This window comes from Danio rerio, chromosome 6 (genome assembly GCF_049306965.1).
Source record: "Danio rerio strain Tuebingen ecotype United States chromosome 6, GRCz12tu, whole genome shotgun sequence".
Classification (NCBI taxonomy): domain Eukaryota; kingdom Metazoa; phylum Chordata; class Actinopteri; order Cypriniformes; family Danionidae; genus Danio; species Danio rerio.
The window spans coordinates 37,504,519-37,526,154 of NC_133181.1; the positions used below are offsets into that span (position 1 = coordinate 37,504,519).

Below are 21,636 nucleotides of genomic sequence, written 5' to 3' on the forward strand. Positions count from 1 at the left end.
TTGAGTTTCAGTCCTATGGAACAGTTGAGCCATGAGGAGTTAAGTAAGGCTCAAGATGAAGATCCTGTAATTGGTATAGTGAAGCGAGAATTGGAGTCTGGACAAATACTTACTGATACTAGGAGTTCAGATGATTCAATTGCTCTGTTACGGCGGCAGGGACCCAAGTTGAAAATTGAGAATAAACTTCTGTACAGAGTCACCAACAGTTCCTGCAGAAAGGAAAATATACAGCTTGTCTTACCCTCAAGGTATTGGTCCCATGTACTGCGCTCCTTGCATGATGACTCTGGTCATTTGGGGGTGGAGAGAACAACTGAACTACTGAGAGATCGATTCTATTGGCCCCGAATGTCTAGCTATGTGGAGCAGTATGTTAAGAATTGTGGGCGATGTGTAACAAGAAAAACAGTACCTAAGAAGGCTGCTCCACTGAACCACCTAACCAGCAATGGGCCATTTGACTTAGTATGTATTGACTTTTTATCTATTGAGCCTGACTCCAGAGGTCTAAGCAATGTTCTGGTTGTAACCGACCACTTCACTCGCTATGCACAAGCATTTGTAACCAAAGATCAGAAAGCACTAACTGTGGCCAAAGTACTGTGCGACAAATTTTTTGTTCACTATGGCTTACCCACCCGAATCCACTCAGATCAGGGAAGAGACTTTGAGAGTGGTCTCATAAAAGAAATGCTTAACATGCTTGGTATAAGAAAATCCAGAACGTCACCCTATCATCCACAAGGAGATCCTCAGCCAGAAAGATTCAACCGAACACTGCTGTCCATGCTCGGTACTCTGAATCCTACGGAGAAACACAGATGGAGTCAGCACATCAACCGATTAGTGCACGCTTACAACTGTACTAAGAATGATGCAACTGGATATTCCCCGTACTATCTTCTATTTGGAAGAGAGGCTCGTCTGCCAGTGGATGTGTGTTTTGGAACTTCACCTGATGGAAAAGGAGCTGGTAGCCATCGACAATATGTAGAAAGAATGAAGTCAGAGTTACAACAAGCATATCAGTTGGCAACTGAAACTGCACAGAAAAGTCAAAAGAGAAACAAACGATTGTATGACAAGCACATAAAACATCAGACACTGGCTGTAGGAGATCGTGTGCTGACAAGAAATCTGGGTATGACTGGAAAGAACAAACTTGGTGACAAGTGGAATTCTGTTCCTTACCTGATAGTTGAAAAGCTGAATAACTTACCTGTATATCGTTTAAAACCTGAATCTGGGATGGGAAGTGTGAGGACTCTTCACAGAGACCATCTCTTACCTGTTGGGGATGATGTGAGATTGTCTGATTCAGGAAAAATTCAAAATACAGCTGCTCCAACAAAGATCAGGACAGAATCTGTGGGGAGAAAATATGGAAGAGGATTAAAGGAAATAAATCAGAACATGACAGGAAGTGGATTGAGAAATGACTCAGACAGTGAAGAGGATGACTTGTGGTATTACTACCCGAATAGGGTCGATGAAACTCAAAAGTATGTAACACAGGAGGAATCTTCAATAAATGAGGGAGCAGTTTACAATAAGGATGAATTGGAAACACCCGCTGCAGAGATGGATGACACATCAGTCACTGACCAGGGCCACGAAGCAGTATTGGAGCAGACTCCTGAGGAGCTTGAAGATCCTGCTCTAGAAGGGGGAGATCCTGGAACAGCCAATACTACTAGAGAGGTAGTAGAGCATGTTCATGTGCGACCTAAGAGAAACACAAGACCTATAGACCGATTGAGCTATGATTGTCTGGGGAGACCCACTAACAAGTCTTTAACCTTAGTTCACAGAGGAATGGTTGTAAAAGTACAAGGTGGGGATAGTTCACCAAAGTTTTGTAATACAGTGTGGTGCCACCCTATGGCACGGTGTACTCATTGTGTTCAAGTAAGCAATTGTGCTGAGCCTGAGATCACTATTGAAGTTTAATGAGGTAATCTCATGAGGACATGAGATGTTTAGAAGGGGGAGCATGTAACCCAGTAGAATGAAGTTCTACAAGTTTTTAAGTTTTAAAGTAATCTTAAGGTTATTTATTTATTTATTTAGTTATTTATTCATATTGGTTCTAGAACAGAATTAAATCTAAAATGTGTTTTGCATTCATTTGTGAATATACATCCTAATGTTGATGTGTAATATATGAGCGTCTATCTCTGAGAATATGATAAGATAGCAAGTTTGATCAACCTTCACTGAAATACATGGGGTTAACAAGTTTGGTAGGTGTTCCTACATGATTGGTTTATATGCGTGTAGTCCCGCCCTCTGGTGTGGAGTGTGAAATGTGATTGGCGGTTGGGAACAGAGAGCGGAGAGAGGAGACACAGCCGGCAGTTTTGGGAAACTGAAGGGGAGACTCGCGTCGCGGCTGTTTTGATTGCGTAACATTCACGGAGTATAAAAACAAGTGAATATATATTGCGTGTGAACAACACGTGTTTGATTACTTTGAGTTTGTTTTGTGTTTGTTTTAAGTTCGCGGTGTGTTTTCATCATATAAGTTTCCAGTGTCAGTTATTAGTCAGTTTAGAGTGAGTGAGCATTTTTTAAATGCCTAGATTGTCAACTGACAGTTACAGAGGACTAAAGCTGAACTGAGACAGAGACGGTTAAACCGAAAATAAGGAGGAGAAAAAAGAGAGACTGTTAGATTAGCATGAAACAACGTTGAAAGAGTCAAAGAGGAGCAAATAGCACCACAAATAGCCTGAATACTACATGAGATTTGCCTCTCATCAGCTGGGGAGAAAAAGTGAAAGTGAGGATTTGAAAGACCCGCGGCAGAAGTTCGCCGATCGATCGCGGCTCGTTGGCCCTTGTTCACAAGTGTTGTCAGTTTGGAGAACTGTCATATATTGCTGTCATCTGGATCGCTGTCAACTGGATCTCTGTCATCTGGATCGCTGTCAACTGGATCGCTGTCAACTGGATCGCTGTCAACTGGATCGCTGTCATCTGGATCGCTGTCAACTGGATCGCTGTCATCTGGATCGCTGGCATCTGGTTTGCTGTCATCTGGATCAAGGTCATCTTCATCTGAGGTATCTTGTTTAATTTTATTTGTGCTCAGGAGAGTGAAGAGGCCATTTTCATTTTCCCGGCCACAACGTACACTAGCAGCGATACAGGCCTGCAACGGGGGGTGTATGAATGTGTGAGTGTGTGGGCCCACAGAGTATTGAGTTGTTTATGGAGATGCAGTGAGCATAGAATACTGCTGCGTGTTTTACAGTATAGATTTATACTAATAGTTTATATAGGGTTAATTCAGTGTGTAATTTAGTGACACAATTGTAGCCACTTTCAAAGAGAAACATATTCAGTCACTCTTAGTCACTTGTTGATTTATAAGTTTAATTGTTAGAGTGTAGAAAGGTGGTATTTTTCTATATTGGTTTAATTAATATTCTTCATTGTACTGTAAATTGCTGGGTTTGACTTTGGGTCATTTTACTGTCTTTTAGCTGTGCATAAATTCTATATTTTGTATTTTGTTTTACATCTGGGGTTTTTCCCAATATTTACATTTCTATTCTAATTAAATTATTTATATTTTCTGATTTATCTAAGAGTTTTATTATTCACAGAGTTTATTTCTGGTAATTTATTCAAACACAGCAAATATTTATATTCTCATCTGCCTTATTTACATTACGTCATTGAAATATATCAGAGGGGCCTACTTCAACATATCTGTAGGCGTTTAGTGTATTGAACCTGGAGCGCTATCTTAAACTTAATACACCTAGGTGGCGCTACATTATTATTTAATAATTTTTTTTTAAATAGCGTTTGGTGAGATGTATATATGACAATACAAGATCATTGAAAAGTCTAGTATTTAATACATTTTTCAAAGTTATATTTGTAACTGAACATAATACATGACCTGGGACATGCAATTCTGCTAGACTTGCACTGAAGTTAGAGTTAATTAAAATTTTTAATTGATTTGTCCTATTGTGTAAATGGGATAATAAGACAAGCTTTAAGGAATTTTTTTAATTGCATATTCTGTACCATATAATGCCTTGGGGACTAAAATGGCTCCGAATAGTAGGAATGACCCAAAAACGAAATAAGCATTACACAAAGGACAAAATGCAGGACGTTTTGCTCAAAATTCAATTATAACAATAATCAGTTATGAAATAATCAGTCATGAAATAATCAAGTTATGAATTCGTACTGAAACAAATCAAAAACTATAGAATAAAGAGACTGACAATGTTCTTATTTTTAACTCACACAAATGTTGTGTTTACCTTTCTGTTATAGACATTTTACTATCATGAAGTACAAAGTGCAAATCTTTCCTTACAAAATGGCTAGACAACATGCTTAAAGATAATCAATTTATTATCTGATGTAGCTACATAATCCTATACAATAGAAAAGGGTATTAGTGAAAATAGGAGAGCTATTGACTTAGAAATGACAGGAGATTCAAAATGTAGGATATTTAACAACAATTAATAAGAATAACCAACACTTGCAATGAACAATATTCTAAGTTACACACAAATGTTTAATTCATGTATGCTTTCATCCAAATGCACATTTTATTACTGTATCATAAAACGGCTTGACAACATTTGAATATTCATCAATTTATTATCTTATGTACAGTTTCCTAACATATACAAAAGCTATTAGTGTTAATAATGACTGCTATTAAAAGAAAACAGCACAAAGCTTGAATTAAAAAGGATATGAGCTTCACAAAAACATTAAAATGCAGGATATTTTGCTATGAATAAAAAACAAACTCCAGTTTTTCCTTTTCATTGTAATAAGACATTGTCTATGAAGGATAAAACCTGCAAAAACAATAAATAAATGAACACACAAATATATAAATAAATGAGTAAATAAATCCATAAATTCCTGCATAAATAACAAAATACATAAATAAAATGCACATAAATAATTAAATGTGTATATATAATCCACAAATTCCTGCATAAATATATAAATAATTGATAGTGCAGACAGGTAAATTATTAAAGAAATTACATAAATATTGGGGCAAAAAGAAAATGCTAAACTAAAAGTTTACCCCCATTTAAATGTTTATTCATTCTTGAACGTAGTTTCGTATTTGCTTTTCCTCAGTTAAACATGCTAATGAGAGGGTGTTGTAATGTGTAGTGGATGCTAACAAAGGAGGTGCGGATCCAAATGTAGGTTAAGATCAACATAGGTTAATATATAATAAGATCAACATAGGGGCAAACAGATGTATGCAGCCAATCCAGAGTCGTAGTCAAATATCAGGCGAATGGTCAGTACAGGCAGGCAGCAGGCAATGTAAACAAACAAACAAGGTAAGGGTCAAAGGCAGGGCAAGGAAAATGCGTCGTAATGTTCACAATAGAGTATGACAGTGCTGATGTGAACGCTGATGTGAGTGCTGTTTAAATAGTCCTTGTAATCAGTCTTTGAGCAACTTTGTGAGTGTAATTAATCATGATCTGGAACAGGTGTGTGTGTGTGTGGTGCATGACTGGATATGTTGTCCATGTAACAGTGGATTTGTATTTCTTAAGTAATCTGCGTGTTTACCAGCAATATAGATGGATTAGATTGCTTGTGATTGTGACCATGTCTGTTCAGTCATCAAAAGGCGGCCTTTATGCCATGATTGGTTGATCCAGGGCTTAATTTGTGCCGGAACACACTCTGAAATCTGATCAGGCACCTCATTTTACCGGTCCCCCTACTCATCCGCCCTCCTTATCCGCTGTTCATTTTCACTTTGTTCTGCGAATACTCAACCCTCTTTACTTTCATCCGCGACAACCAACCCCCGCCCCTATACTTTTATGCGTGACACCTGTACATCCTCGGGTAGTATGCTGGATCCGTTACCGCGATCTGTTCCGGGACCTCGTGATTCACAAATTAAGCACTGGTTTGATAGTAAAAAAAAATTTGCATTCGATTTTTTTGACTGGCTTCTGACGATTAACAGACATACTCTCATTAACATGTTGACCTGAGTAAAGGGAATGCGAAATTACGTTCAAGATTGAATAAACATTTGAAAAGGGGGATCAACTTTCAGTTTAGCATTGAAAGTTTCAGCAGTTTACTGTATTGCCCCAATATTCGTGAAATTTCTTTAATTATATACCCGCCCACACTATTAATTATATATATATTTATTTATGCAGGAATTTGAGGATTTAATATATACATTTATTCATTTATTTGCATATTTACTTATTTATTGTTGTATTTATGCAGGAATTTATGGATTTATTTATTTATATATGTTTATTTATCTATTGTTTTTGCAGGTTTCATTCACCATAATTGTCAGTTTAGACACTGTCGAAAAACAACAATTATGTAGTGGAATGCTGAATATTTCAAGGTTTTTGTAAACAATCTAAAATCCCTATAGCCCACACTAAAAATGCCTATTGCTGCTTTGTGTATGACATGGCATGAAGAATAAAAGTTGTATAAACGTGTTGAGAAAACTACAATAGTGCAGAAAAAAAAAACAATATCTATAATGCAACTTCTTCAGTCATGTCAGGTATGTATATACATTAAGTAAAGCCACTTTTAAACCCACAACCTAAATGCTTCTTATAGACTACCAGATATTTCAAACAACCCAAAGGTGCAAAGATTTTCAATATCATGGTTATATATACAATGACCATGATTTACAATCTTACAAAACTTGATTTACAATTATACAGGTTAATCACTAAACAGATATCCGAGTGTCCTGTTGCAGCACATGCAAAAACACATCATAACTTACTGTAAACCATCATAGTGCATCTATTCAAAACAAATCCAGTATTTATCCAACATTTTAGCAATTCAGCACCACCTAGAACAGTGTTTCCCAACCACGCTCCTGGAGGCATTTGGATGTCTCCTTTGCCTGTTACACCCATTACAGGTCTTTCAGTCTCTGCTAATGAACTGATGATCTGAATCAGGTGTGCTTGGTTAAGGACACATGAAAAATGTGCAGAACTGGTGGTCCTCCAGGAACATAATTGAGAAACACTGACCTAGAATATAGTCCGACATACAAGAATGACGATAAGCTTTAAAATAAGCTTATTTTCATCATCATCTTCATCTTCTTTTTTACAGATAAACACAATTAAACAGGTAATAATAAGCATATTCACTGCCCCTACATTAAGATTAGATGAAGACAGGACAAGTGTAATGAAATAAGTAATAATTAGTAATAAGTAATGTTACTATATATTCATCCAGCTTCATGCAAATATTGTAACTTGTAATTGTTCCTGCAAAATAATTAGAGCTATTCAAATGTTTGTTTCATGATGCAAAACTTGCGTAAATAAAATGAAATGGATTTAAATAAACACTATGTTCACCGCTACAACAGACTTTAGACATTATAACGCTTTAAAAGGTGAATAATGAAGTACACTTAAATATAAACACTATATATAGGTAGTTGCAGGATAATACTAATATAAATTTTACATTTACAATTTTATTAGAACTTGACTCAAATTTATTTGACTCCCTTTATATCCACCTGGTTGAAAGTGATCTTTTGCTGTCACAACAAAGAGAGAGAAAATAATAATATCAAAATATTTAAGCATTTAAAATAAACGAGATGAACATATACATAAATGTCAAGAGACATCAGGATAAAATCTGAATGTCAATTATTGATTCTTATATACATTCAAGCTGTCTTCGGCCTCTAAATACTGAAAACAACATTAAACGGGAAATTACAAGAGGCGTTTTACACCTTGTTTTCTATCTATCAAAAATAGATATTTTAATTAGAGAAGATTTATTTAAAACATCTAATTCTTCAGTGTTGAAGGTGCCTAAATTTCTGTGCTACATTTTTTTTTTGGCCTAGTGCTGCCCTGGTATTGTATGCCAATCGAAAGCTCTTGGTTTTAGGGGGTTATAGTGAAAAAATATTTCATCACAAAATATATATATATATATATATATATATATCAGTTTGCTTTTGCACACTCACAGTGAAGATTGCTACAGGAAAAAAAATAATAATGAGCTTCTGATGTGACTTCCTATATATGGGAATATATAAGTGCGTGATGACTGGAGTCCTGTGGGCGCACTGAAAAGTCTTTAGTCAGTACCAAAGTTGGCATGCATGTGGACACTAGGGCTTGCACTCCAGTAGCGTGTGATGAATCTCCTGGAAGGATGGACGCTCTTTGGTGTTCCTGTGCCAGCAGCTCAACATGAGCTTGTAGACGGGGTCAGGACACATCGGTGGCTGCGGCAGGTATATCTGACAATGACAATACACTCAGTGTTATTACATGTGGTACACAGTCATGCTTGAGTTTTCATGGTTCTGTGTTTTACAAGGTAATATGATTTCTGTTTTTCTACAGAAGTTCATAGCTAAATATTTAATAGTATATATTTAATATATATTTAATAAATAGTATATATTTAATATATAAAATGCATATAAATGACAAATAAAATGTGTACAAAACTCAATACAAAATACTAAAAAATTAAGACATTTTATTAAAAAATTTAGAGCTTTAATAATTTTCTTTATGGCTTAGTCCCTTTACTAATCAGGGGTCGCCACAGCGCCAAAGCTAAATTATACAGCATATGTTTTACGCAGCAGATGCCCTTCCAGCTGCAACACATCAATGGGAAACATCCATACACACTCATTCACTACGGACAATTTAGCTTATTTAGTTCACCTGTAGCGCATGTCTTTGAACTGTGGGGGAAACCAGAGCACCCAGAGGAAACCCCAGAGTTCATACACATTTTGACTACTAAAATTCCATGACTTTTCCAAGACTTTTCCAGAACTTTTTAAGTAAATTTTCATGACCTATTGATTTATGTAATGTCTACATATACATGATAAATAAATAATAAGAAAAACAGTGCACGTTTAAATTTATTACAGCATATCATAGAACACAAAACACTCTACTTTGCTTAAATTAGTTTTTATATCTATGTAAAACTGATTTTGATAATGCTTAAACAGCACTAATAATGTGAGAGCATGTTTTTGGCCAAAGACAGAAAAGAAGTAAAGACAACTAACCTACATTCAAGTCAGGGCTGCACAATATATCGATTCATCGATATCGATATTGCAATGTGTGCATCCGCAATAGTCACATCGCAGGAAATGCAATGTTAAGTTGTAATTATTGTTTAATATAGAGTTTAATCATAATAGAATAAAAGTTTATCATGTCCATGCAGTTTTAAAGACATCACCCAAAAAAATACTTGCCATTTTTATTACACCCTTCACTTGTTTCAAACATTCTTTTTTAAATGAACACAAAATGAAGACAATTTAATAACTCTTTTACTATTGAAACAAGTGAAGTGTGAGTAAATAGTGAGTACATTTTAATCTTTGAGTAAGCTGTCCCTTTAGGCCTGTGACTGTGTGAACATTTCAATATTTCAAAGTTTAAAACATCCGTAAACAAGAAATGTTTTGTAGCTTTAATAAAGATTAAATTATATACAATAAAGAAAATGCAGTGTTGATTATTCAATATCTGTACCTAAATAGTGAACACCTGAAAACTATTATTCACTTTTGTCTTTGCTATATTTTATTTATCTGTGCTTGTAATTTATTTGTTATTTATTATATGAGATTCACTCACCTACAACCCCCTTCAACCCCAAAAAACCTAAATCATCTGGTGAAATTGTATTCACATAGCAATATATAATCACAGAAATACAAAATATGGTAATGTCAGATTTTTCCAATATTGTGCAGCCCTAATTCAAGTATACAGATATTTGTTAAACAAATGTCCTTGGCTTTTCCAAAACTTTGTGGGTTTTTCCAAAACGTTTCCAGGCCTGGAAAATGCCATGTCAAAACTCCATGACTTTTCCAGGTTTTTCATGACTGTATGAACCCTGTATCCCACACTAACACGGGGAGAACATGCAAACTTCACACAGAAATACCAACTGACTCCACCGAGGCTCGAACTAACGACCTTCTTGCTATGAGGCGACATCGCTACTCACAGCGCCATCGTGATGCCCAGCCATATTTATGTATTATTAATAAATATTAATGGGTTTTGTTTTCTTTTGTTTTTGCTAATCAATGTATTGTTTCATCAGTGTAAACACAGACTTCAAACCTCTCTGGTCATCATATCATACAGCCAAAACACTGTCATTGAGGAATAGGTATTTGATTAGTGATTGACTCGACTAAGTTTACCCAGCTGTGGCTACTTCCACCAAATGTGAAAAGCGTCCATCGGTTGCCTTCAGAAAAGCAGAGAATCATCCATGTACCTGTCTCCTCTGATCCCGAAAGAACTCCCCTGTGTTTTCAATGACCTGCTCGTCTGAGAGCTGTGAATAAGGCTGCTCTTTGCAGAAGGTAAGCATCTCCCAAAGCGTCACACCAAAAGCCCACACGTCACTGGATGTGGTGAATTTCCCCTGTAAAACAATGTTAGATTAGATGATAATCTGCTTGGTAAGTCTGACATTATCTTTCACAGTTTTGGGGTCAAAATCAGATGAAAAAAGCGAACAAGTGTGACCCTAGAACACAAAACCAGTATTTTGATGCACAGGTATATTTCTGGGAATAGGCAAAAACACACTGTAAAAATGTTAAGTCAGTACCACAAAAAAATCACATAATTCTTATTTCTTTTGGCTTTTTCTTGTTCACTCAACGTTTGAAAACTTCAGCTGCACTGACCTACTTATTTGTCAGTAATACAAAAACATGTAGTTGGGTTAACATAAGAGTATTAGTTTTCTGGAGAGGTTTTGTTACTACCCTGTTACAAATCTTTTTAAGTTGTGCCAACTGAATATTTTTTTTTAACTGCAAAACTGTTCAGTGAAAAAAAAAAAAAAAATCCTTATTTCCTTTTATTTTTTCTCATGTTCTCAACTTCTCAAGAAAAAAACTATTTTTTTCACCCTTAATTGACCCTTCGCTAAGCCATGCACGAAAACCACCACACACCAATCGTGGCTTAGCAACCGTAAGCGCAGGCGGTCTGTCAAGCTTTCGAGTGAGGGAAACAAGCCAAAGCGTTATGCACATGTATTGTGCAAAATCTGATACCTGGTATCCTAAGTCTGGACGGGGTGGTGTAATTTTTTTCTTTTTCAAAACCTAAAACCCAAAGGGAGAAATGCCAGTGTGGATCAAGCTGTGTGAGGAGTCGTAAAAGCAGCACAAATCTGTTTCAAGCTCTGATTATTTGGATTACATATCAACAGAACAAAACAGAGATCATAAACTGAGCACTTGTGATCAATATACTTCACCCGCAGCTGTTTTTCACTCATTTATAAATCTTATGTCCATGACAGAGCTACAATTCACCGATGTTTTCGTCCGTCCTTTAGAGATTTAGTCATTGGTGTTGATGTTACACCGAGTTAGTGTCTGCTTTTTTATTTGGTGTCAGATTAATATTTGCTGGTTGGGATTATCTATTTGTTCACTTCTACTGTTTATACTTTGATTTGCATTTCAAATTATTTATCTTTTCCACTTAACTGCAAATTAGAATAGAAACTAAATAAAAAGCAAAAAAACATTGTTATGGGTCAATGATGCTAACATTTGACATAAATCCATCATTTTTTACTTTCTGGCTGTTCTTTCTATGAATGAATTATGTAAAAGCATTGTTCATGCGTGTTTCCCTGTCGGTTAGTAACACTATATTTAATTGCACAACAATTAGTCTATCAGGCTTTTTGGCTAAAAATAGAGAAATCACAGTTTAATTTGTTATTATAAGATTATTTTTAAACGTCACCACTCATGCTGAGCATGAGCTAAGCTGTTGAATGGTCAGCATTTGAGGCGGCTAGGCTTTAGCTTCAATTTTGATTAAATTATTTTCTATTCGGTTGCCTATTATGTGGTGAATATTCCCCTGTAATGTATACTGCCGTCCTTTTTTGTCAGATATCTCAGCTGTTTGCCAAAAACGACTAATTATATATAAGCTTGACAGGCTTAACAACAGTAACTAAGGAGGGCGGGGCTTAGCGAAGAGTCAATTGACAGGACAGTAGAGAGTATAGACAAGAAAGCATGGGGAGAGGGGAAGGATTGGCTTAGGACCTTGAGGTGGGAATCAAACTCGGGTCACCATGAACACCAGAGTGCCATGTGTCGACACATTAACCACTACACCATTGACTGAAGTAGTTGATTAACAAATATCTGAAGTTGAGTGAACAAAAAACTCTTTGGGAAATTGATACTAAGAAATAATACATTATCAGAACAAACAAACAGTTTAACTGGAAAAACTTAATTGTCTTGTTCACCGTTATTTTTTTTTATCTTTAGTCTTGTTTCTAATTCTGTGTCTAATAAATGTTTTGGTAACATTTGTATGTTTTAATTTTTTTAAAATTGAACTATGTTTGTTCTGATAATGTATTATTTCTAAGTACCAATTTCCAAATTGTCTTGTTCACCGTTATTTTTTTTTATCTTTAGTCTTGTTTCTAATTCTGTGTCTAATAAATGTTTTGGTAACATTTGTATGTTTTCATTTTTTTTAAAATTGAACTATGTTTGTTTGTCCAGTTAATGTATTATTTCTAAGTACCAATTTCCAAAAGATTTTTTTATCCTAAAAGTCTGGACGGGGTGGTGATTCTTGTTGAGTGAACAAGATTTTTTTTGTTCACTCAACTTCAGACATTTTAGGCCAGTACGTGCAACTGATGTTTTCAAAAGTTGAGTTCACGTTGGCGCCAATGGTGTAGACACATGGCACTCTGGTGTTTATGGCGACCCAAGTTTGAATCCCGCCTCAAGACCCTTTGCCGATCCTTCCCCTCTTGCCATGCTTTCCGGTCCACACTCTCTATTGTCCTATCAATTAAAAGTGAAAAAAAGTTGAATATGAGGAAAAAAATAAAATAAGGATTATGTTTTTTTTACTCAACTTCGTGCATTCCAGTTCTGAAGACAAAAAATGTTCAGTTGGCACAACTTCCCCAGAAAAAAAAAACCTACCCAGAAAACTAATATTCTTATGTTAGTCCAACTACATGTTTTTTTTTTTGTATTACTGACAATAATCGTAAGTCAGTGCAGCTGATGTTTTTAAAAGTTAAATAAACAAGAAAAAGCCAAAAGAAATAAGAATTATGTTTTGTTTTTGTTGTACTGGCTTAACATTTTTTACAGTGTATTTTTACTCAGAATTATAGATTTTTATTTTATGCCAAAAAAACATTAGAATATTGATGAAGATATTTTTACATTTCCTTTCATAAATATATAAAAACTTAAAGCCAAAGTAATCCTTTTATATGTGATATGACTAAACACTGGTCATAAATTTGAATTAAGTTTTCTCAATAGAAATGAGTAGCAGGTTAGTCCCAGAAAGAGTATTCCAAACGTACACCTTAACAAGTGTATAAACCTACAGCATGTTTCAAAAAAAGGCGAGTTGAGATTTATTTGAAGCCAAATTATGTGACTGTTGTGCATGTCTAACCAAAAGAATGCTTTCCCAGGACATCCAGCGGATGGGCAGCACCGCTCTGCCTTGGATACGATAATAGTCTCCGCTATACAGGTTTCTGCTCATCCCAAAGTCTGCAATCTTGATGGTAAAGTTCTTTCCCACTAGGCAGTTACGGGTGGCCAAGTCTCGATGTACGAAGTTGAGTGAAGACAGGTACTTCATGCCTGAGGCGATCTGGCTGGCCATGTGGTGCAGGTTGCTGTAGCTGAAAGAGTTCAAATAAGGGGAGTCAAAACTGTGTGACGCCCCATTACACTGAACACGTCTATCAGGTTTAAAAATGTTTGAGGTAAACTGCACTGTCTTTTTAATTTATGATTTAATCAAGGAAGAATCACTGTGTCACATTTTATTAAACGTTAGCTAAACAACCAGCAAACAGAAAAGCACTGGTATGTGACAATAGCATCACAAGCATGTCTGTGGTCAAAGCTTTTTTGAGTATCTAATGTTTTGTTCCTCCTTATTACTTTATTTATGTATACATTACAGTACTAAGATGTCCCTAACATTGCCTTAAAAAAACTTGTATCAAATTTTTGGGGTTATTCCTGGTCTTGACAAAATACACACAGACAGGCAGTGCCATTTTGGAATACATATCGGCAGGGAATTTACAAAACTGAGGAATATGACTGAAGTTTAGGCTTTGAAATTATGCAGTTTTTTATTTCATTTTATGACACTATCAGCAATGACTACAGCTATTCTCTTCTTAAATGTTTTCATCTCATGTACCTGACTGTTGGGGCATTGCTGAGTAGAGCGATCATGCCCTCGGGCTCATGGCGGGACAGGAACTGATTAAGATCTCCGTTCTCCATGTACTCGGTGATCATACACAGAGGATCAGAGCTCATGCACACCGCCAGCAGCCTGATGATGTTTGGGTCTTTCAAACGGGACATGATTTTTATCTCCTTTAAGAAATCATTCCTGCAAAGTATAAAAGGGAACAGTTTTTCACATTTTGGCTTTATTTTGGATGTCACAAAGCAATTAAAAAATAAATAGAAAATGAATAGTGAAGTTATATTTCAGTATGTTTTATTCTGTAAAATTCTTTTTATATTTCAAAAGCTTGTTTGGCATGCTGTCAAGGGAGAGAGCCCTGAGCTTGTAAGATCCTCGAGCCCGGGGCTCCCTACCATTTGCAAGGCAAGAGGGAAGTTTGAGCTCAGGTAGATCTCGAGAACTCCCCTGCTATAGTAACTAAGGAACAGATAGTGATTGCTCTTAAGAGATAACTATTTACCAGGAGCATGTCTATAGTGTCAATTTGGATTATTCAAGTAACTTAAGTTGCATGTTTATAGGCCGTGGGAGGAATCCGGGAAACCCGGGGGAAACCTATGTGAGTACGGGGAGAACGCGTTAACGCCGCACAGAAACGTCGGCTGGCTTGATTAAGACTAGAACCAGCGATGTTTTTGCTGTGAGGCAACAGTGCTAACCACTGGGGCACCGTGCCAACCATCTAGGAAAGGAGGAGGAGTAGGGGTGGAAGGGGGGATTCTTCAAAAGAAGATGGCTGTGATATAGAACTTAGGGTATTTATAGTGGCTTAGGTATCGTCTGATTGGTGAATCATAAATTGAATAATGCTGGACCGGCTGCAAGCAATCATAAGCATGTGATCCTCTCAAAATTAGTTTAGAAATAAACTTCACTTAGATCAATTTTTGTTATAAAAATAAGGATAGATATTTTAAAGTAAATGACAGGAATGTGATGTTTTTTTGTGCCATGTATTTTCTTTTTGATTATAATATTCAAATTTGTGCAAGCGCTGTGACAGCTTGTGCATTTTGGCTTTTTTTTGCATGCGTTTCATTTTCATAAGATTGCAGTGTCAGTGTTTTGCTTTTATTTATAGAAGGTATGACTGTGAAATTTTGGTCTTGCAAACCTGGCATTTTTATTTGCATCTGCTCGAAGCATTTTAACAGCTACAAGCACTGTTTGGTTTTCAGTGACATCGAAGGAGAAGTCCTTATCCATGAAGTCTTGCATGCCTTCTGCTTCACATAAATGCACCTGGAAACACACAAAACCAGCCACTTAGAAAATGCATATATCATTCATGCACCCTTGTGCATTAATTATATTTGCTTTTATCATTTTAATGTGTTAAAAGGAACGTAAGGAATATTAATCTATTCTTTAATATGTTGCTTTCATTGATCTATTATACACTCGTTACAAAATAATTACACTGAGAACAAAACAGTCCCAATTAAACTGTCCCAATATTTTGGCACAGTGCTATAAGAAAACAAATTTTGCAATCTTTGTTAACAGGCTTCCAGTTTATTGGCGATGCTTCAACATTTTTTATGCTTTATAAAACTGAAAAGGGGTATTATTTTGGCACATTGTTTCAGGTTTGGTTTGTGGAGCAAATAAACAAACTTTCCAATCTTAAACTTTTGAAATCAGAAGGTCAAAATGAATTAAAATATTTTGTCCACAGTGCTTTCCACGTTTTTTTTTTTTATGTTACAGCCTTTTTCCTAAATGAATTTAATTAATTGATTTCCTTAACCTTCTACACACAATACCACAATAATAATGGCAATGTGAAAAAAGAGTTTTTGGAAATTGTTGCAAATTTATTAGAAATAAAAAAAACTGAAAAATCACATGTACGTATTTACAGCCTTTGCTCAATAGTTTGTTGATGTACCTTTGGCAGCAATTACAGCCTCAAGTTATTTTGAATATGATGCCACAAGCTTGGCACACCTGTCTTTGGCAATGTTTGTTCATTCCTCTTTGTAGTGCCTCTCAAGCTCTATCAGGTTGGATGGGAAGTGATGGTGTACAGCCATTTTCAGATCTCTGTTCAATAGGATTTAGGTCTGGGCTCTGGCTTGGCCACTCAAGGACATTCAACAAGTTGTTGTGAAACCACTCCATTGATTTTTTGGCGGTGCACTTTGGGTTATTGTCCTGCTGGAAGATGAATAGTCACCCCAGTCTGGTCAAGAGCACTCTGAAGAAGGTTTTCATTCAGGATGTCTCTGTACATTGCTGCATTCTATCCTGACTAGTCTTCCAGTTCCTGCTGCTGAAAAACAACACAAATGTAATGCCTGGCATTCACTCCAAAGACTTCAATTTTAGTCTCATCAAACGAGAGAAGTTTGTTTCTTATGGTCCGAGAGTCCTTCGGATGCCTTTTGGCAAATTCCAGGTGGGGAGTGGCTTCAGTCTGGCCACTCTACCATACTGGACTGATTGGTGGATTGCTGTACAGTTGGTCCTTCTGTAAGGTTCTCCTCTCGCACAGAAGAACACTAGAGCTCAGAGTGACCATCTCGTTATTGATCACCTCCCTGACTAAGGCCCTTCTACCCCGATCACTCAGCTTAGATGGCCGTTCAGCTCTAGGGAGAGTCCTGGTGGTTCTAAACACCTTCCACTCACGGATGATGGCCACTGTGCTCATTAAAACTTTCAGAGCAACAGACATTTTTTTGTAATGTTCACCAGCCTTGTGCCTTGAGAAAATCCTGTCTCGGAGGTGTACAGACAATTTCTTTGTCTTCATGCTTGGTTTGTGCTTTGACATGCACTGTCAACCCTGGGACCTTATATAGACAGGTGTATGCCTTTTTAAATCATGTCCAACAGTTCAACTTCTCAATCGACTGAATAAACAGGTGAACTCCAATTAAGCTGCTGAAACATCTCAAAAATGATCAGTAGAAACAGAATGTACCTGAGCTCAATTTAGAGCTTCACGGCAAAGGCTGTGAATACTTCTGTCTATGTGATTTTTCAGCTTTTTTATTTTTAATAAATTTGCAACAATTTCAAAGAATCTTTTTTTCACATTGTCATTATGGTGTATTGTGTGTAGAATGTTGAGGAAATAAATGAATTTAATCCATTTCGTAATAAGGCTGTAAAATAAAATGTGGAAAAACACATTTTTGGATTCACTGTATATGTGGGATACTGTAAATACCTTTAGGTCATTTATCTAAAGTCCTTAATATGCCTTTAGTTTATGTAAAATAACTTTTTTCATTAAAAATAACTTTATTAGCATTATGTAAACAAATTGTGATATAAAGGTTAAAATAAAAATAAAAAACTAAATGAATTATTTTTTTGTAGTTATCAATAGGGCTGATGCTAAAAAGCACATCAATGTAAAATTTACATAAAAATATTTATCCATTATGGATCCATGTTCAAAACACAAAGGTAAAAATAATCACTTTAAAACACTGAACACACTGAAAAGTGTGAATTAAAAAAAAAAATTAAACTCATCATGGTATGACAGCTTAAAGTGATCAATGGTTAAAATGAAGAACTTTATTTTTGTATTTTCATTTCAAAGAAATCATGTTCTTCTAAAATTTGAATAACACAAAACAGAAATCTAAAAACAGTGTACCACTGACAGTTTTAACATTGTTATATGGAAGAAAAAAAAACTTTTTAAATCATAAATTCAGCATATCATAATGATTTGTAAAGGACCATGTGAGACTGAAGGAGCAACGGCTTAAGTTTTTTTTTTTTTTGGTTTGGTTTGAACATCACCTAAATAAATTGCTAAACTGAAAAGAAAGCATTGAATTTTTTTTTTTTAATTCTTTTTAAAATCCAAAGAACTGACCTCTCCGAACTGCCCTTCTCCCAACTTTTCTTTAAAGGTAAGCAGTTTGCGAGAAAACTCCTCCACAGCGACGTCTTTCCCTGACAGTAGGTCCATAGTAAGAGCAGGTACAGCGTATGTGTTTCCCCCTGTGACGCCCTGCAGGTTAACAATGTCTGCCTCTGCGTAATGTGGGACGCCCTCTTGGACATTGACTGAAGGGGTCTTGGAAGCTGTAATTGTTGATGCTGCAAGAAATATACACACATATATATATATATATATATATATATATATATATATATATATATATATATATATATATATATATATATATATATATATATATATATATATATATGTATGTGTATATATGTATATACATATTCATATGCCATATAGCATCCTTTAAACCAGACATGTCGAAACCTGGTCCGGCCGGTGTCCTGCAAAGTTTAGTTCCAACCCCAATCAGACACACCTGGGCTAGCTAATGAAGCTCTTACTAGGCTTTCTAAAAACATCCTTGCAGGTGTGTTGAGGCAAGTTGGAGCTAAAATCTGCAGGACACTGACCCTCCATGACCGAGTTTGGACACCCCTGCATTATATATTTTCTGTAAATGAAACTACATTAGTTAATGTCACACAAATATTTATAAAAAAAAAACCTTAACATTGTGAGAGAAAGATTTGTTGGGCACAATTTTCAGCACACAATAAAAAAAAAAAGTTCTACAAACTTAAAACATTTTTAGTGTACTCCAATAAAATAAGTTTCTACAAATGTTTTGAGCAATCCGAATTGATCTGTTTTTGCGGTACTCACCGGTATCCTCGGATGTTTGGGAAAACTCAGGCAGTTTACGAACCAGCCGTGAGGGCTCTTGGTAGTCGGGGCCCAGAGGGAATATACGCTCGTAGGTGGAGCTGGACTCCTGCTCACTGGGCACTGAGGACGGGCTGTTGTTGTTGTTATAGGTGAAGGTCTCACTCTGTATTGACAGACTAGCAGTTAGTTCATCGTCCAGCATCCTCCGAGACACCTGGAATGAAGGATGTTTAGTGAAGAAAGCCGAAAGGGCCAAAATATAAGCTCCCAATTTGATCTGCATTTTTTTTCATTAATATCTTATTAAGTTAAGGTATTTTCTTTATAGTCATAAGACACTCAAAATTGCATATAAATACTACACAATTGCATCTATCAGGGACTGCAATAATAATTGCAATAATAATTGCCATAATTATTAATTTTCAATTAATTATAAAGTGTAGTTCTTCCAAAAAAATTTAACTTCCTCATTTACTCACAGTTAAGCGGTTGTAAACGTTAATGAATTTCTTTCATCTGTTGAAAAGAAATCAAGATGTTCCAAAGAAATTTTGAAAAAAGCAGCCTTTGGCATCCATAGTAGGAACAAAAATACTATGATACTAAAATATTATTGTCTTTCCTTGACATTCTTCAGCATATCTCCCTTTGTGTGCTCTCAAACAGGTTTGAAACAAGTGGAGGATGAGTAAATGATAAAATAATTTTCATTTTTGGATGAGCTACCCCTTTAAAATCTGGTGCAGAATTAATGTAAGGAAAATGTGAGTCATAATTGTACACATATTTGATCATAATTGGATAAATACACTCAAAAGTTTTAACACTCAGTTAAGTTTTTAAAGTTTTTTGAAAGCTAACAGATTTTGTAGCTTTTATGCTAACCACGACCACATTTATTTGATACAAATAGTAGAATTGTAAAATATTTTTCAATTTTTTTTAGAATGGTGTCTTGTTTAGTCCAATTATCTAAAATTCTTTAATCAAGAAACGTTTAATAGGCAAGCAAAAATATTGTCTTGTTTTCTAAAATAATAATTTGTAAATAAGTAAAATTTTCCTTAAAACAAGCTAAATATTCTGCCAATGGCATTAGTAAAATTTTCTCTTTGAAACAGGATTGTATTTCTTAGCCCATTGGCAGATTATTTTGCTTGTTTTAAGGAAAATACTTACTGTAATATTGACATATTATTCCTGAAAAAAAGACTAGAAAGTGTCTATTAAATTCTTCTTAAAATGTAAGAATGTTTTGATATTTGGACTAGAAACAAAACAAACAATCTAAGCAATAATGCATCTTTGAAGTGTGTTTACTTTTACCAAATAAAAGTATTAATTTCTAAATAAAATTATTTATTCCTGACTGTAAATGTTCTGACTCGGTGGTGACCAGAGTGAAATACAGGACCTACAGCAATATACACTGAATTGATATTGAAATATAAAAATTGTCTTCATGACTCATTTATTCTAATACCGTGCAATAATTAAGATGTCAATCACATCTAAATATATATAAAGTTGAAGTCAGAATTATTAGCCACTATTTGAATTCATTTTTCATTTTTAAATAGTTCCCAAATGATCTTTAACAGAGCAAGGAAAGTTTCACAGCGTGTCTGATAATATTTTTTCTTCTGGAGAAAGTCTTATTTGTTTTATTTCAGAATAAAAGCAGTTTTTAATTATTTATGAACCATTTTAAGGTCAATATTATTATCCCCTTAAAGCTATATTTTTTCGATAGTCTACAGAACAAACCATCGTTATACAATAACTTGCCTAATTACTCTAACATGCCTAATTAACCTAGTTAAGCCTTTAAATGTCACTTTAAGCTGTATAAAAGTGTCTTGAAAAATATCTAGTCTAATATTATTGACTGTCATCATGGCAAAGCTAAAATAAATCAGTTATTAGAAATGAGTTATTAAAATAATTATTATTATTTTATTATTATTATTAATTACCATGTTGGTGACCCCTGTTGTAGTTTATAAAATGCATGTAAAACATGTAAAGGAGTCAAAACAGCTTCAGAAATTCCTCAGTCAGACCCATTTCCAGTGCCTGCACTGAATAGTGAAGACCAATTATCATAATAAACGAAAAGAAAAAACCCAGATATGTAAGTGAATTCTGTACTTTTCCTATTATATATTGTCCTGTTTTTAGTTTGACATGTGCTGTATTTATATTTCTGTCAACTTGCACCAGAGTTTATCTGAACTCTTTTCATTAGTCTTCTTTAGTCAGTTTTTTCAGTGCACCACAGGCTTCAGATTGCTGTGTTCAAACAAATTCAAATCAATTTTAATCAAACCAAATTAAACAAGAATGTACAACACCCTTCATCACAATTTGCAAACTTCTGTCTGTCATAATAAATCTACATGATTATAATCTATAGTGATTATCTCTCAAAATCGGCTCACCTTCTCGAGCATCTTTTGCCAGACTTGTCGCCATAGTATAATAACAATAATTGCCACTAAAATAAAAATGATTGCAACAAGGCAGCCAATTAGGATCCGGGTATTGCTGTCATCTACTTTGTGTGTAGGGTCATCCCCTAAGAAGGGG

General features: G+C 35.2%; 1 protein-coding gene across 16 annotated transcripts in view; it reads right to left on the reverse strand.

The window, feature by feature from the left end:
* Nucleotides 1-4,368: 4,368 nt before the first annotated feature.
* Nucleotides 4,369-21,636, reverse strand: part of ddr2a (discoidin domain receptor tyrosine kinase 2a) — a 72,787-nt gene continuing 55,519 nt past the window's right edge. For 3 of the 16 annotated variants that reach the window (XM_073905879.1, XM_005166264.6, XM_073905878.1), the window contains exons 10-17: nucleotides 21,489-21,601; nucleotides 19,042-19,258; nucleotides 18,235-18,461; nucleotides 15,508-15,635; nucleotides 14,337-14,534; nucleotides 13,569-13,803; nucleotides 10,360-10,509; nucleotides 4,538-8,320 (exon numbers count right to left, since the gene is read on the reverse strand). In XM_073905879.1, coding sequence (XP_073761980.1) covers nucleotides 8,189-8,320; nucleotides 10,360-10,509; nucleotides 13,569-13,803; nucleotides 14,337-14,534; nucleotides 15,508-15,635; nucleotides 18,235-18,461; nucleotides 19,042-19,258; nucleotides 21,489-21,601 — 1,400 coding nt within the window. In that variant the 3' untranslated portion in view covers nucleotides 4,538-8,188. Of the gene's footprint in view, nucleotides 8,321-10,359; nucleotides 10,510-13,568; nucleotides 13,804-14,336; nucleotides 14,535-15,507; nucleotides 15,636-18,234; nucleotides 18,462-19,041; nucleotides 19,259-21,488; nucleotides 21,626-21,636 lie in introns of all 16 variants that reach the window. The other 13 variants (XM_073905885.1, XM_073905884.1, XM_073905887.1 and 10 more) reach the window with 8 other exon arrangements.